This window comes from Blennius ocellaris (assembly GCF_963422515.1).
Source record: "Blennius ocellaris genome assembly, chromosome: 1".
Classification (NCBI taxonomy): domain Eukaryota; kingdom Metazoa; phylum Chordata; class Actinopteri; order Blenniiformes; family Blenniidae; genus Blennius; species Blennius ocellaris.
In genome coordinates, this window is record NC_137650.1 from 18875841 (window position 1) to 18891666 (window position 15826).

Here is a 15826-nt window from a genome sequence, read left to right on the forward strand (position 1 = left end):
CTTTCTGTTTTTCAGATAGGAGGTCAGTGTCAGTGTAAGGCTGCAGTAACAGGCCGCCAATGTGCCGACTGTTTGCCTGGTTGGTTTGGCCTCCAAGCCTCAAATCCAGCTGGGTGTGTATCGTGTAACTGCAGTGAGGTGGGCACAATCAGCAATTCATCCGTGCCCAGCTGTGACCGTCACACAGGACAGTGCCACTGTAAACCTCATGTTACAGGTAAACAAACATCAAGTGTGCACTTCCATAATCCACATTTTATCAGGTTTTCCCAAAAAAAATGTAATAAATAGAAATCAATTGTTCGCAAAAAATTACTTGAATACATTATTTGTTCAAGAAGGGACAAGATGACGCACAAAGCTTAGTCCGTTAGCATCCTAACAACGTCAGCACTTGTTCTAAACAAAGAAGAAAACAAACCAAACCAAAACAACGATTTTGAAAAAGATAATTTCTGTGTGGTGAGGTTGTGTTGAGGACTTGGACAACTAAATAAAAAGGTTGAGACCAATAGTCTTTATGACATAAGTGCCTGTCACCGTTCTTGTTCTTCAGTTCTTTCGGTTGTTGTTGATTGTAAACACAACTTAATTAATACATATTGGGGCTAATTGCGGTACACACAAAACAAAGGCCTATACGCTGTGTGGACAAGGAAAAACGGCCATATGCACATAAGCACACACGCATGCACACTGCACTTGCACGCACTACATGGACCCTTGATAGCAAGGCTTAGCAATAACCATGATGCGTTGAGTTGAGGAGCGTTGGCTGGTTTTGCATTTCATACGAGCCTGGTCTTCAAAGACACACAGGGGAGAGAGTGAAACCATTTATCACAAAGAGAAGCACAACGGCTGGAAGCACTGCCAGCAGAAAAGCCTGTTTATTTTGGCTGCCGCAACACTTTGGGTTATAGATGTGTGTGTGTGTGTGTGTGTGTGTGTGTGTGTGTGTGTGTGTGTGTGTGTGTGTGTGTGTGTGTGTGTGTGTGTGTGTGTGTGTGTGTGTGTGTGTGTGTGTGTGTGTGTGTGAGAGACAGACTGGATGTCGCTGTGTTTTCATTTACCTTTGTCTTTTTTCACGATGTGTATTGGATGTATTAAGTTTTTTCATTGAATGTGTATATGTAAATGTGTTGTGCGCATACTTCTGTGTGTGTGTGTGTGTGTGTGTGTGTGTGTGTGTGTGTGTGTGTGTGTGTGTGTGTGTGTGTGTGTGTGTGTGTGTGTGTGTGTGTGTGTGTGTGTGTGTGTGTGTGTGTGTGTGTGTGTGTGTGCACGCTCATGCCATCAACGGCTAAACTGGTATTTAATTCTCTAATTCATTGCCAAGTTGATTAAAACAAACTGCTGCAGCCCCTTGTATTTTTCACACTCCATCTTACAAGACTCATTTTTATTTTTTTCTGTCCTTGTTTGTTTGGTTGCTCCCACAGGTATATTTCAGAAATGAGATTTGATTATGGCAATTTATTACCGCCAAGCTGATACTTTGAGTGGAGCAATGGCAGCATGCTTCAGAAGGACGGAATTGAAATGTGTGCACGCAGACACATATAGCCACATGCAAAAACGCATACACACTCATAACAAGGTGCCAGAGTGCAGTGTGTACATAATAGTGTTTGAAATGGTGATGCATGAGCCTGTTAACCAGCTGGCTACTGATAAAAGGGCCAGCCATGTCTTGGACACACACACACACACACACACGGACAATTCACAAAAATACATCCTTTCTGCTCTAATTCAATATCCTTGCATAGTATATTCTGTATTGTTTTTACTTTTCTTTCATTGGTACATATATATCTTTCTGTTCTTGTCTTTTATGGACTGTTGAACACCACAACAATTGTTGCAATAAGTTGAATTTGCTAATGCCAACTTAACCAAGTTCATTGTAAGGGTAAAAAAAACAAGCTTGCTTGCAAAGAAATCATTTCATAATAAGTTCAGACTTTTTAAATTAAACAGTTTTTTCAGGAAAAATCACTGAGGATCATGCGTCGAAGGCAGGTGAATGCAAGTCTGCCAGCCTGCACATTTACCACTAATACAGTCAAATGTGCATTCACATCTCCAAACACACAGAAAGAGACACTTATTTTCACGGCACTCCTATGAAATATGAGCTATAGAGAAATTCATTCTTACCTATAAAGTCATTAAAGTGGGCAGGCCTGGGGAAATGCCAAGTGTCTGCCACACACAGAGAGGCACACACATGATCATGTGCAATAACATAGGTGTGCAGGTAGGCTCTTATTGATGTGTGTGTTTGCGTGCACGCACACATTAACACCCACCCACATATGAGTGCACAGTCTCTCATAAACGGCTGTGGCGACTGCATTGCCCCCAGGCAACCATTTAGGGACAGATTGCCTGTCATGGAATACGTATGGCATATTCAAATAAGCCTTGCCTGCACACACTGCATATCATAGTTTAACTAGCCCAATCGCCCAGTATTACTGTTGCATCTATCAAGCCTTCCTCAGTATGGTGTTGTTGTTTATAATTGGATATAATAGTGAGCGGGAAACACTGAAGGTTTCAGCAACCCAGCCTGATTTTCCAAGTATTTGAAAAATGAGTCTTGCTTCAGGAATAATATGCCATCATGTTGAATTGAGATCCCGATAAATTAACATGAAACAGATTGATAAAGTCAACAGTAAATTGGTCTGATTTACATTTGAAACTTTATGTCAATATTTTGACATTATACATCCCGGATCTTTAGTGTCCTACTCATACCAGGCTTTGAATGTGCACGCTTGACTCATCTCTAAGAAATGCTATTTCTGCTCTCTCATGTGTTTAAAAAAACAAATGTGTTACAATGAAAAATCTGTGTGTATTCAATATATATCCAAACTTCCAAAAGTCAGTCTTTTAAAGATGCAGGATTTTTCTCTTGTTTGTTTCTTCTTTGTTTTCATATAAAATGTTTTGTTAGTTTTTCTAATATTTTTCCACCATCTACTCTTTTTCTTTCTTTCCATTCTTTTCTTTTTTTTTGCTTAATTTATTTTTTTTTCCTCTGTGAAATTAAGTGTTTGGCCTTAGGTGAGTGATCCATCATATGTAGAGGGACTGGCCCTAATGATGGCAGTTTTATACACTCACCCATTTCTCTTTCTCACACACACACACACACACACACACACACACACACACACACACACACACACACACACACACACACACACACACACACACACACACACACACACACACACACACACACACACACACACACACACACACACACACACGGCCACATCAATTCATTTTTCTGTCTGCCTGCCTGGTTCTCTTTAACACTTCTCTAAATACTACTTCATTTCTCTTCTCTTCTCTTCTCTTCCCTCTCTCTCTCTCTCTCTCTGTCCAGGTCTTTCGTGCGACCGCTGTGAGTTTGGTTTTTGGAACCTTTCTCACGAAGACGGCTGTATCCCATGTGACTGTGACCCCCTGGGCTCCGTTAGCCCGTTCTGTGAGCCTGAGGGGGGGCAGTGTGAGTGTAAGCCTGGGGTGGGTGGGCAGCGATGTGACTCCTGTGGCAGCGGCTTGTACGGTTTGAGACTGGAGGGAAGCTGCGCACCGTGCAACTGCTCACATGAAGGCGCCATCCCGGGGACACACTGTCATCCTTTCACAGGACAGTGTGTGTGCAAGGCATGTATTATTACTCTTTTGGGGTACTTCTGCATTATCACCTTGTCTCTATTTTTTTTAAGAAAGACACTTTAAAATTGGCAACTCAAAAGCTCAGGTCAATTTGGAATGAAAAAAAACATCTTATCAAAGAGCAACTTGGGACACCTCAAGACTATTTCGATCCAAATAGTTCAAGTTATTCTCAGTGTCTTATTGACAGTGCCTCCTTTTTGCCTTCCTCTTACGCTCCTCCCATGTCTCTTTTTAGGAACATGTGGAGGGCCTTCGCTGTGACGCCTGCCGCCATGGTTATCACACCCTGGAGCATCGAAACTCCCTGGGCTGCCTGCCTTGTGTCTGTGACATCAGTGGAACGGTGCCAGATGGCGTGTGCGATATGTGGACCGGACAATGCCCATGCAAGGAGGGGGTGGAAGGAGCACAGTGTACCAACTGTGCTCACAACTACCATAACAGCAGTTCAAGCCTCCAGAGTAAGAGAAAACAGAACTGAAGCCAAGATTATCCCCAGCAGCACTTACTTCTCCACGGCTCTGTTCAGTATTACATTATTCACAACCGAAAAACGCAAACTGAAGTACTTGAAACAATTGTACTTTGCCACGCTTTGTTGAACTGACCCGATGTTGTTTTGTGTTGTGTCAGAGGGTTTGACTCACGGCTGTGTGCCATGTGTCTGCGACCCCAGTGGAACAGTAGAGGGGTCAGTCTGTGACAGCACCACCGGGCAGTGTGTTTGTCTCCCAACACGCTCCGGAAAGGACTGCAGTACCTGCCGACTCGGTAAGTTAGGAAACGTGAGGGATTTATTGGACAGGAGTAAACAGTAGATACCCCACTGCCAAAAAGTCTGACTATCAAAAGTAAGCAGTACTTCTTGTATTATAATAATGTATTATAATAATGTATTATAATGCGAAACACAGACAATGTGTGTTGAAAATTCAGCGAAACGAGTGCAGGTAGACACACAGCGTGTAAGACACAGAGATGACCAGGGTTCTTCTGATCCGTGGGGACAAAGACATTTGTCAGCACTTTATGGAGCTTGTGCCTTGACCTTTGTATTCTTTCTTCTTTCTGTTTCCTCAGTAAGAATGTCACCAAGGTGACAACATCACAACCTGGGCACCAGATTTTAACCTACGTTGGCATTAATCGAAAATTAGTTTGATGTCAATCAGTCACAGGCCCATTTCTGAATGGATGAAAATGTGAAAATATGACAAGAAGTTAACGAGAGACACAACTTATTAGTTATCTTGTTTTAAATACGTCAGAAGTCAAACAAATCTAAGTTTTATAAATATTAGTAAGTAAAATATATATAGATGTTATGTTTATATCTTCACAGAAACTGCTTATGTTTATATCTTACAATAATCTTATTGATTATTCTCATATTTTATTACTTGTTTCAACCAATTGGCCATTGTCATTTCTTAAACTGCAACATCATGAAAATATGTGCAGCTTCTGAGTATTTTCTGTCCAGGTAGAGCAAAAATATATATAATTTGTTAATGAGCTGCCAAGAATGGACAAAAAAATTACACCAAATTGATTTGTATCTTGGAACCTGGAGTGTTTAATCCAACGTTTATTGACAATTTGTGAATGTTTATTACAACTAAATGGCTAACAACTGTTAGTTGTTGCTGGAATGTAAAAAGATCAAAAATCGGTCACTTACTCTTGTGATGCTGCACCAGAACAATATTGTAAACCAAAGATACACAGCATATTGTTAAGCATGTACACCAGACATGATTGCGTATGCAGTCTTATTTTGTGGCATTACATGAGCTTTTTTCCATTTTTTATGTTGACCTTTTGTATACGAAGTAAGAAAGATGAAAACAGGACAATCTTCATTGATGACTTTAAATGCAATCAGTAATTTCAGCCTTTATATAAGTGCTTTCAGAAATAATCAACGATCTTTAGTGGTATATTTATATAAGCCCTGCTCTTTGTTCATCATATTATATTATAATATATTATCTATGTAACTCTCTGTGCAGGCTTTTACCTCTCTCCACATCAGAGTATGTGTTTGGAGTGTGACTGCCATCCAATGGGAGCATTGCAGCGTGGCTGTGAAAGTCAGACTGGACAGTGTGTGTGTGCCCATCCCTCTGTGGGAGGGCGACGCTGTGATCAGTGTCAAGAGATGTTCTTTGGATTCAACCCTGGTTTGGGCGTGTAAGTATGATGTTCGTCACACACATATGTACTCTATATGTTTTACAACTTAGAAAGTGTATCTGTTGTTGCACCTGTTGGAACATACACACAAGCTCATTTACTCAAGGTGCCACAAATATAAGCACACACACACACACACACACACACACACACACACACACACACACACACACACACACACACACACACACACACACACACACACACACACACACACACACACACACACACACACACACACACACACACACAACACCAGCAGGTGCAGTCTCTGTAAAGACAGTTTACAGATTGGGAAGCAGAGTTATGACTTACATGAGTTAAAAGCTGCTTTGACCTTTACCGCTCATGTCTCTACCTGCAGGCTGTCACACACACACACACACACACACACACACACACACACACACACACACACACACACACACACACACACACACACACACACACACACACACACACACACACACACACACACACACACACACACACACACACACACACACACACACACACACACTCTTGAGGCTCACATACGCAAATGTAACTGTACATCTTACACCACCTGGAATACTGGTACGCACTGCGTTCTTCTCAATAGGGTGTCGAAGCAGATAGATGTCCACTAACATTGTTGCGTGTGTGCAGGCACACACGTGACCTTCACACACGCCTTTCGATGTTTTTGTGGACTAATATTTACTTGAAACATAATTGTGGGGTCATGTCTTTGATGCTGCGATGTGGTTGTTCACACATGTTTAGAACAAAGGTTACAACGAGGTCTGTGGTTGAAAAAAGAGGTTAATGTGAGTGAGTGTCCCCTCGCATATACAAAGATAAAGACTGTGTTTTTGCTTGGGAGCCGACCTTGCCTAATTGCTGTATTCTCCAGTGTTGAAACATTAAGGATGAGCTCAGGCTGTGACTGAGATCTCCTCACAGTAGAGAGGAATGGAACGATGGAGGGAGAAAAAGCAACAGTGATACAGAGTTTACTTCATGAGGACAGTGGGGAAGGAAACACCGAAGTAATTAACAAATGATTTAAAAAGAAGGGATGGGGATGTACCTATTTGGATACACAGAACACAAAGAGCATAAATACCTTGCACTACCAAACTGCCCTCAACTGGTGTACAAGATCCATTCCACTGTTTGTAGCTTTCCTGTTTTTGTTGTTGTGTTTTTGTATCAGTGTAAAAAAAAAAAAAAAAGTACAATAAAGGTATGCTGTTATTACTCTTGTAATCTGTTGTACTCAGTCACACTACTGTCAGGATTTCCTCATCTAAATATCATCAAGTGATTTATCTTCCCCTTTCGATCAATAGGCTTTACACAAATGAATTTACACTCATGCTAATGGAAGTGTGAGTGCCTGGTGGTGGTTTGGTGTCATCATAGATGTGTTAGTGCTGTCTGCAGGGGAGAGAGGTTGACTCATACACAGTCACTTAGATACACAATTTTAAAATGCGAAACCTCCTTTTTACAATATGATTTTTCTAAGAATCTAAACATCTTGAAAACAAAATATACGTTTTAACTTCACTTTATGCACGCACTCTGAATAACGACAATTGTGCCATATCAATAAATATCTTAATTCTCTCTGTCTCTCTCTCTCTCTGTCTCTCGCTCTCTCGCTCTCTCTCTCTCTCTCTCTCTCTCTCTCTCTCTCTCTCTCTCTCTCTCTCTCTCTCTCTCTCTCTCTCTCTCTCTCTCTCTCTCTCTCTCTCTCTCTCTCTCTCTCTCTCTCGCTCTCTCGCTCTCTCGCTCTCTCTCTCGCTCTCTCTCTCTCGCTCCCCCAAACTCACATAGTGTCCTTTGATTGAATTGGGTGTGATGTTGGTGTTTTTCTTTCTCCTTGGAAATGGAGTGAAGGTCAAGCCAGTGTGCGTGTGCGTGTGTGTGATACCATCAGTTGTCAGGACAAATTTGCAGCTCGTTATGAGGATGCAGCTTTTCACACAGCAATGAAGAAGGTGTAGTACTGTGTGAGTAAGAGAGGCTGAGCATGTGAGTACAGTATTAGGAAACGAAACACGTGCAAATGGTTTATACAGTGTCGCTCCTCCAACAACCTGATGTGTGTGCTTGCTGCACATCACAACTTTTGTGTGTGTGTGTGTGTGTGTGTGTGTGTGTGTGTGTGCGTGTGCGTGTGTGAGAGAAAGAGAGAAGGTGTGAGGTGACTGGCCGGAGGATCACCCACTGCCCAGCCCCTGTGAGGGTAACACCACACTGTTGACCCAGACACATACACTCCGAGACACACATACGCACACTGCCAAAAGAGGGACTGAGGCTTCTGTGAAGTGGGTGGGGTTCGGTGGGGGTCTTCCTCAGGGAGAGGACCCGGCACCTTTCAGACGCACGGTTTTCCACAGAAATGATCACAATTTCTGTCTGTTTTTCCCACATTTATTGTGTTTGAATCAATATTTATCATTCACCGGGTAAATGTTTCAATGTATCCCCTCTGCTGAAGTTTAGTTTTGAGAGACAGTGACTGTTCCAAAAGATGTTTTTGTTATCACCACATAGTTATTTTATTCCTGTGTAACCCCTGTCTCAACTTTAATGACAAGTGCTTTTTTCAATGCAGTTCAAAATGACCCCCAAAAAAAGTATTTAAAACATAACATTACTTGCTTTTATTATTTGGTATGTTGTCTAGTATTTGCCAAGGATAAAATGTGGATGTTAATATTAATAATTGATCAAACTTGACATTGTACAATTCTATGTTAATACTCTGTGGCGTTTACCTTTTTACATGAGTCAGCAATATTGTGCGTGGCATTGTCCTCAACCATGTTAGTAATGAATGTAGTTGTGAATTGTACAATGAGCCTTGTTCTTTCCTGTCCTTTTCTTGATGTTCAGATGCCATCCTTGTTCATGTGAGCCGGTGGGCAGTGTCAATGGTTCATGCCATCCAGACACAGGAGCATGTGTGTGTAAGCTGCTGGTAACTGGAAACAAATGTGATTCATGCCATCCTGGAGCAAGTCATTTTGATCCTGAAAACCCCTTTGGATGCAGCAAAGGTCTGTTTTGTATGGGATGGGGGATGCAAACATGCACCATCACGCCTCTCAACAAATAAGCAACTCAATTCATCTACGTACTACATAAGTTCATCAGATCAGTTGTTGTTGTTTTTTTTTCTCTATGCTTTTTCATGTCAATATGTTTTACTGAGTTTCTCTTCATACTTTGTACTGTTATTTGTGCCACTGTGTTATCCAGCTCCCTCCCAGCAGCCAGCGCCTGCAGGTGTAGCTCTCAGTTACTCCTCTATTAAGCTTTCTTGGCATCCGCCAGACTCTCCAAACTCACACAAACTCAACTATACACTCGTCAGGGATGGACAGTCGGTGCATACTATTCAAAGCCAATATCCTTTCAGTACGTATTCATGCACATTTTCCACAGCGTTAACTTTTTCATCTCATCATTGTCTGGCACCAATGACTCTTTTTCTTTCTCTTTAACAGGACCTGAATCATTTGAAGACATTGAACTTTTTCCATTTACAAACTACTCCTACTGGCTCATAACAGCTAATGTAGCTGGTGCAACGATAAGTGGCTCGGCCACATACCAAACATTGGGTGCACCACCTGAAGCAGACCAAATCCATTTGAACCTTGTGGGACGACCTGGCCCAACCAGTGCCAGCTTCAATTGGAGCACTCCACGAAACGACACGGGCCCAGTGGAGAGGTAAGGCGGCAGGAGCAAAACGTTGAACACTGTTCAGAGGTGGACTGAAGGTTAAGGTACATAAACACCAGCAAGTGTGTCTTAATTTGTTTTCTTTTGACCACTCTTTATTGAAACGCAGCCAAAAAAACACTGTAATAGTCTAACCTAATCATTCATTTTCTATATAGTAGTGAAAGACAACAACGCTTGACACTTGAAATAAACAACACTATATTGTCAAAACAAGATTGTATAAATCATTTGAATGTTTTCAAATCCGACACATTAAGATTAATCTAGATTATTACCAGCGAAGTGAATCTAAGGGGATCTCAGGAGAACCAAACGGAACAGACAAACTGATCTTGAGAATAACAAGTGGATGGAGTTGAAGGTCAGTGGTAGTGAGATTGGATTTTCATTAGTCTTTTTTTTTGTGATGGGTTAAGGAAACTATCATATTTTATCTGAAAATCAATTTTCCTAATTCTATATTTGACATGTTGGAAAGTGGAAAAGCTCTCAACTCTGATAACAAATATAAAAGATAGTTAAAATAGTATAACAATGGAAGAGATCTGTAGAGCTTGACGTTCTACTCACAAACATGAAAATTACTATGTAGTTTAGGTGAAATTAAACTGTTTTGATTTTCATTTATGCTTGGTGTTTAGATTAATACTTTGCATTTATATCGAATGTATTTGAATTAGTTTGTTGAAGTTTGTTTTTTGGGTTTTTTTTGGTGTACATTCTTGAAGTAGAAAATCAAGAGCCAGCACTTCCATCGGTACCCTGATCAAACACCTGCTTGTAAAATTACTATTTACATTAAGATTTTTTTTTTTTCCCTAAGGTTTGTATTGTCTTCCACGGAGTCATCAAGTGGAGCAGGGCCCACAATTCATTATACAGGCTCATCCACAGAGGCTGTGGTGAGCGGTCTAAACCCTTTCTCTCACTACATTGTTATCCTGGAGGTAGGTGTGTCTGACATCCAGTTCATTTCAAATATATGATGATTATCACAACTGGTGAAGACAAAATATGGGTGATTTTACTGAATTAAAAAAAAAAGAAATCATACACCAGCATGGAAAAAAAACGTGATTAATTGGGATGGTTAAGCAGAAGAAAGTGTGTGATTAATTGAAAATTATTTAGCCGACTGACAGCTGTCGCAAAAACACAACTTTTTGACCTGCAGGCATGCTCTTCAGGGGGGTGCACATCAAGCCCACCGCTGTCTCTGCTGACAGCAACGGCACCACCCCAGAACCAGCCACTTCCCCGAGTCATTGCAAAAGGCCCTTATACGTTGCACGCTTCATGGGAGCCCCCAAGTCAGCCCAATGGTAAGACTCCAAATATTCACATTACTGCAGAGTATAAAAGAAACACATGCACAAGCATAAACTGCATGCGCATCAGCACAATTATGAAAAAAAAAAAACATTGTTCATTTTAAGTATATTACAACTGCACATCACCACAAATATAGTCATTAATAATGTCCCTGTCTGAAGGAGTAATCACCTCCTTCTCTCCCACAAACACACAAGAACACACACACACACACACACACACACACACACACACACACACACACACACACACACACACACACACACACACACACACAGAAATACACACTGAGCTAGAACTGCCATTGGTAAATCCAGAGAGCTTTGTAATGGCTCTAAGGCTCAGTGTCATACAAAGCCCTGTAACCTGGGTGTCTCTCTGTTTGCGTCCCTCAATGTTCTCTCTCGGTTAATTTGTTTCCCTTCCAGTGACTTGCTAAACCCAGTCAGGCAATGGTAGCCTAGCGGTTAGAGAAGCCAGCTTGTGATGGGAAGTTCACACGTTGAAGTCCCACAGTTGACAGGTTACCACTGTGTTTCCCTGAGCAAGGCCCTTGACCCCAAACTGCTCCCCAGGTGCCACACAGTAGCTTCCCTCTGTTCCTTAAGGATGGGTTAAATGCAGACAACAAATTCCATTCTACATTTGTATTCTTACAAATGAGACCCATATAGCATTTTTTACATCTTCTTACATGACTTCATCTATGTTCCTCAACAGTAGTTAAGTCTCTTTCCCATGATTTATTGTCTATATTTAGCATGGATATTTTGGATTATTAAGGATAGTTTATAGTTGATGAATCATCAAATGATTAAGGATTAGTAGTACTATACATTTCCCTATATGAACTTTACCGGAAAAGTATAAATAAATGAATCAGACAAACAAATAAAGCCTTGGATGTTTAAGAATAAACTGTAAAGAAAAGGATATGCTCAAATTTGATCTTTCAATCTTTTACTTATATTGTATGCATAAGAACATTTTGACATCATGTTACTTTGTCCTCATTCTAACCAAAATCCTTTGCAGACTGATTTATTGTTGTATTTTCCCAGGTATAATCACAAGATATGAGGTTTTTCTGCGTGGACCAATTGATTCACAGAGTCGCTCAAGTCATATTGAGAGGAAAGTGTTCAGCTCGGGAGGGCTGGATCCGAATGTTTCTACAGCGCCAAGGCTACCCAACAGAAGCAAGGCATCACCTCTCGAGAATAGTACCACTGTGGGGGGTCTGAAGGCTTTTTCGACTTACCAGCTCAGAGTTGTGAGCATCAATACTGCAGGAAGTGTCGCATCGGATTGGACCACAGCGCGCACCATGGAGGGAGGTCTGTGTAGACAATTTTATTGGTTAAATTTGCTTTTATCATTTAGACATAAGGTATCTTTAAATTCAACAAAGTTACTATATCGATTTCGTTTAGATAGTAGCTCTGTGGGCTGTAGTGCTGCCATGATTAATGATTTACTGACAGTGATTAGACATCAAGCAAAATTACTTTTTAGTCCTCAGAAAGGGTCTACCCCCCCCCCTAAAGATAATAATTCTTTTTAATCATTAAATGATAGACCCTTTGCCATTTGGCAGCCATTACTAGCTGAGAGTCCAGTGAGTATTTTTTAATGCTGGAGTTTCTCCATTATTTGCTGGCTCGAATACAATCCCGTACTTCAGTTTGATTCTCACTCCCAAGCTCTTACTTTGAGTATAAGCCATTCTATGTGTTTATATGAGAAGTAATGGCCATGGTTTAATTATCTGTGGTCACCCAAGGTGGTTCCTTAATAGCTATGTGGACACATGACAAAAGTTAGTGAAAACAGTAAGCCAAAATGTCTTTACTGAATGATGTGTTGCCCAAACCCAAAGCAGTTACTGAATTATAATAAAGGGAAGATTCAAATGATATTTGTCTGTCCACCAGAGTCCTACTAATGGATGCAGTGAAAATAAATAAATGACATTAAAAAGCAAACTTCAAAAAAAGTACAAAAAATATGGGCTATTCATTACATGTATTGTGGGGAAGGGAGCAGTGATGGTAGGAGTAACTAAAAACTGCACGTGGGGGAGGGGAAACTCATTAAGGTATTTGAATTTCAAAGAGATGATATGGCTCATTAGGACTAAACGATTGCCTCCAACATCACTCTAAGCTATGTGTCTGGATAACAAGCATATGATAACACCATTTTAAATGTGGGATGTGTGTCGGTGTTTGTGCGCTGTGTTAGAAAAAGCGAATATGACTGGTTATGTCGACCATGAATCACATTTCACAGCATATTTCACAGTAAGATGCCATCAACAGTGGAATAAAGAATCCTTCCCTCTAATCTTTGGTGTAATAGTGGCTTTCACAACCACAGCATTTTATAGCACTAAAATCCATTAAGTCCACATAATATCCACGACATTTTGATTTTTTATATGTATGTGTTTGTGTCAAAGTGTCACTCAACTGTCTGTAAATGATTCGTTTTTAACCTGCTGAGTGGCAGTGAAAATCACCAACAGTTAGGACAATCTAAATCGAGTTTCTTCGAAAACTGTTTTATGTCTTTAAAACAGGGGGATTTTAATGTTGCACTGTTTGATGCACACCATTCAGGGGGAAAATGTATTTATAGTTTTCATCAGCATCATTTTTCACTGAAAATCAACATCCAGGAAATTACATTGAATCTAGAAAATAATCTAATGTCTAAGTGTTTTGAGTTACTTAGTTTTCCTATAAATGTACTTCAACTACTTCCGTTGTTGATGTTGCAGAGGATGATGCAAGCTTTGTAAAGTTTACTATAAATTCTTGCGGCCATCTTCTACACCACTTTGTCCCAGTCAGGTTCACAGGATGCTGGAACCAGTCTATGAGGCAAGAGTGCTGGCCACTGCAAAACATTTCAGTCTTCCTAAAAACCTACCGTATGTTTACAATTTTAATTGTGTTGGAAAAAAAGAGAGAGGTTTAGGTTTCACTTCACTTTCAACAACGTTTGGTCCATTTAATGGCTAGCCTCTCATAGATGTGAGATGATCAAGATGCTGTTTTGTTTGCGCAATCAAAACTCCCTTCATTTAAATGAAATCTGCCCACCAGAGAACAGCACTCAAGTTGTAACTAATGACCCACCTTGTCTCTGCAAGAGCACATTTACAAACAGAAAGACATTCAATAGTTAAACGTTCCCTTTGCCACACTGCAGGTCAAGGGACGGTAACTTTGATCATTGTGAATGCCACAAAAACGTCATCCTCAGAACCAAGCACATCTCTCATAAAGGTTTATTGATCGGGATGGTTTAATATTTTATACCTTGATATAAATGCAGTTATCCTGAGTAATTCCAATTCACTGTTTCAATCGTGCATAAATTGACAATTATCTTACATTATTATTATTGTTTTGTTTTTTGTTTTTAATCAGGGACAGCCTGAGTTTAAGGAAGATATAGTGCTTGTGTAGTTGTTCTCAGATCAGAGACAAACACCATTGCTACACAGAGAGTAGTTTACACAAAACAATGAACAAGCTACTAGTCAGTAATAAATATGTTGTGTCGCTGTTCAACTACATTTTCATTGTTTGCAAGTTCTTCAGCAAATCTTATGTGAATGATTGATGTACCACATAACCATGGTATAAACAGCTTGTGCATTTGGTGATTCCTTCCAAACAAATGTCTGAAATTGCTTAAAAAGTTGTTTTTTTTTACTCTATGATTTCAGTCCCAGAGTTTGTGGCTCCTCCACAAGTGTCAGCACTGTCATCCACCAGTCTCAAGGTGGCGTGGAGGTCCACTGAGGGCGAAGGGGTGATCGCCAGAGGACAAGTTACAGAATATCGCGTAAACATGCTCACTGAACAGACAAGCAATGCCTACGCTCCTCCAGTTATAAGTCAGGTAAAAGCTGAACGCACCGGATTACAACGATTATCCTTATTTACAAGTGGAGAAATTCTTGCAAACACAAGATTTGATGGGCTTAGCAATAACTAGTTCTGAAGACATATAGAAATACATGTCTGGCAATGTATTGGGAGGAGGAATTGCAATATATATTAGTTTACACTACCTCAGATGTTTATTTACTTCCTCCGCTATGATGTTTGCCTTTATGGGCACTCAGTTCTCCAACTAACCATTTCATAGTGGACGCAGGGAGCAAACATGTCTTTACATGTGTTGTTGACAATGCTATTTTTCTCTGTAGATCCCCTGCAAATCACATGCAAACAAAGACCAAGTAAATTGGGCCCATAGTTAATAGTGAGACAAATGGGGGGAAAAAAAATCGAATTTAACTGAAAATTGTGCCGCTGGCTTAACGTCAAAGTACAAGGAACATAAATCTTTGTTTTTTAGATAATTGTGAGTTTATGTGAGCTTTTTTGTTGTTTTTTTTCTAAGCTGGGTTTAATTTCCCTCTCTCTTTTCTCTTCACAGGTGCTCCACAGGGTGGGACCATTGGAACAGCCTGTTTACATAGCGAGAGGATTGAAGCCTTACCATGCATACAACTTCACTGTGACACTCTGCACAAACACTGGATGCATTACCAGTTTACCAAGCACAGGACAGACCTCACCAGCAGGTAAAATACATATACATACATAAAAGCCAATGATAAACAAATGCACTTGTTTAATGTTGACATAGAGCTGCAGTGCATATTGGGAAATGTTGAGTGAAAAAATGTTTTGAGTTCAAGGAATTCTCATCTCTGTCATCCACTCTGTGTTTATTGACTCTTTGTGTGGGACTTCCTTCATAAAAACTACCTCAGAAGCATCTGACAAAAGCACACACACACACACACACACACACA

The 15826-nt window shown here is 40.4% G+C and overlaps 1 protein-coding gene across 1 annotated transcript in view; it reads left to right on the forward strand.

Moving 5' to 3' along the window:
* Nucleotides 1–15826, forward strand: part of ush2a (Usher syndrome 2A (autosomal recessive, mild)) — a gene marked incomplete at its 3' end in the record, with an annotated part of 194350 nt that overhangs the window by 37993 nt on the left and 140531 nt on the right. The window contains exons 13-25 of the mRNA XM_080520729.1: nt 16–217; nt 3410–3693; nt 3944–4169; nt 4342–4479; nt 5721–5901; nt 8797–8960; nt 9163–9321; nt 9411–9639; nt 10478–10601; nt 10829–10976; nt 12048–12323; nt 14726–14901; nt 15445–15592. Coding sequence (XP_080376855.1) covers nt 16–217; nt 3410–3693; nt 3944–4169; nt 4342–4479; nt 5721–5901; nt 8797–8960; nt 9163–9321; nt 9411–9639; nt 10478–10601; nt 10829–10976; nt 12048–12323; nt 14726–14901; nt 15445–15592 — 2455 coding nt within the window. The remainder of the gene's footprint in view (nt 1–15; nt 218–3409; nt 3694–3943; nt 4170–4341; nt 4480–5720; nt 5902–8796; nt 8961–9162; nt 9322–9410; nt 9640–10477; nt 10602–10828; nt 10977–12047; nt 12324–14725; nt 14902–15444; nt 15593–15826) is intronic.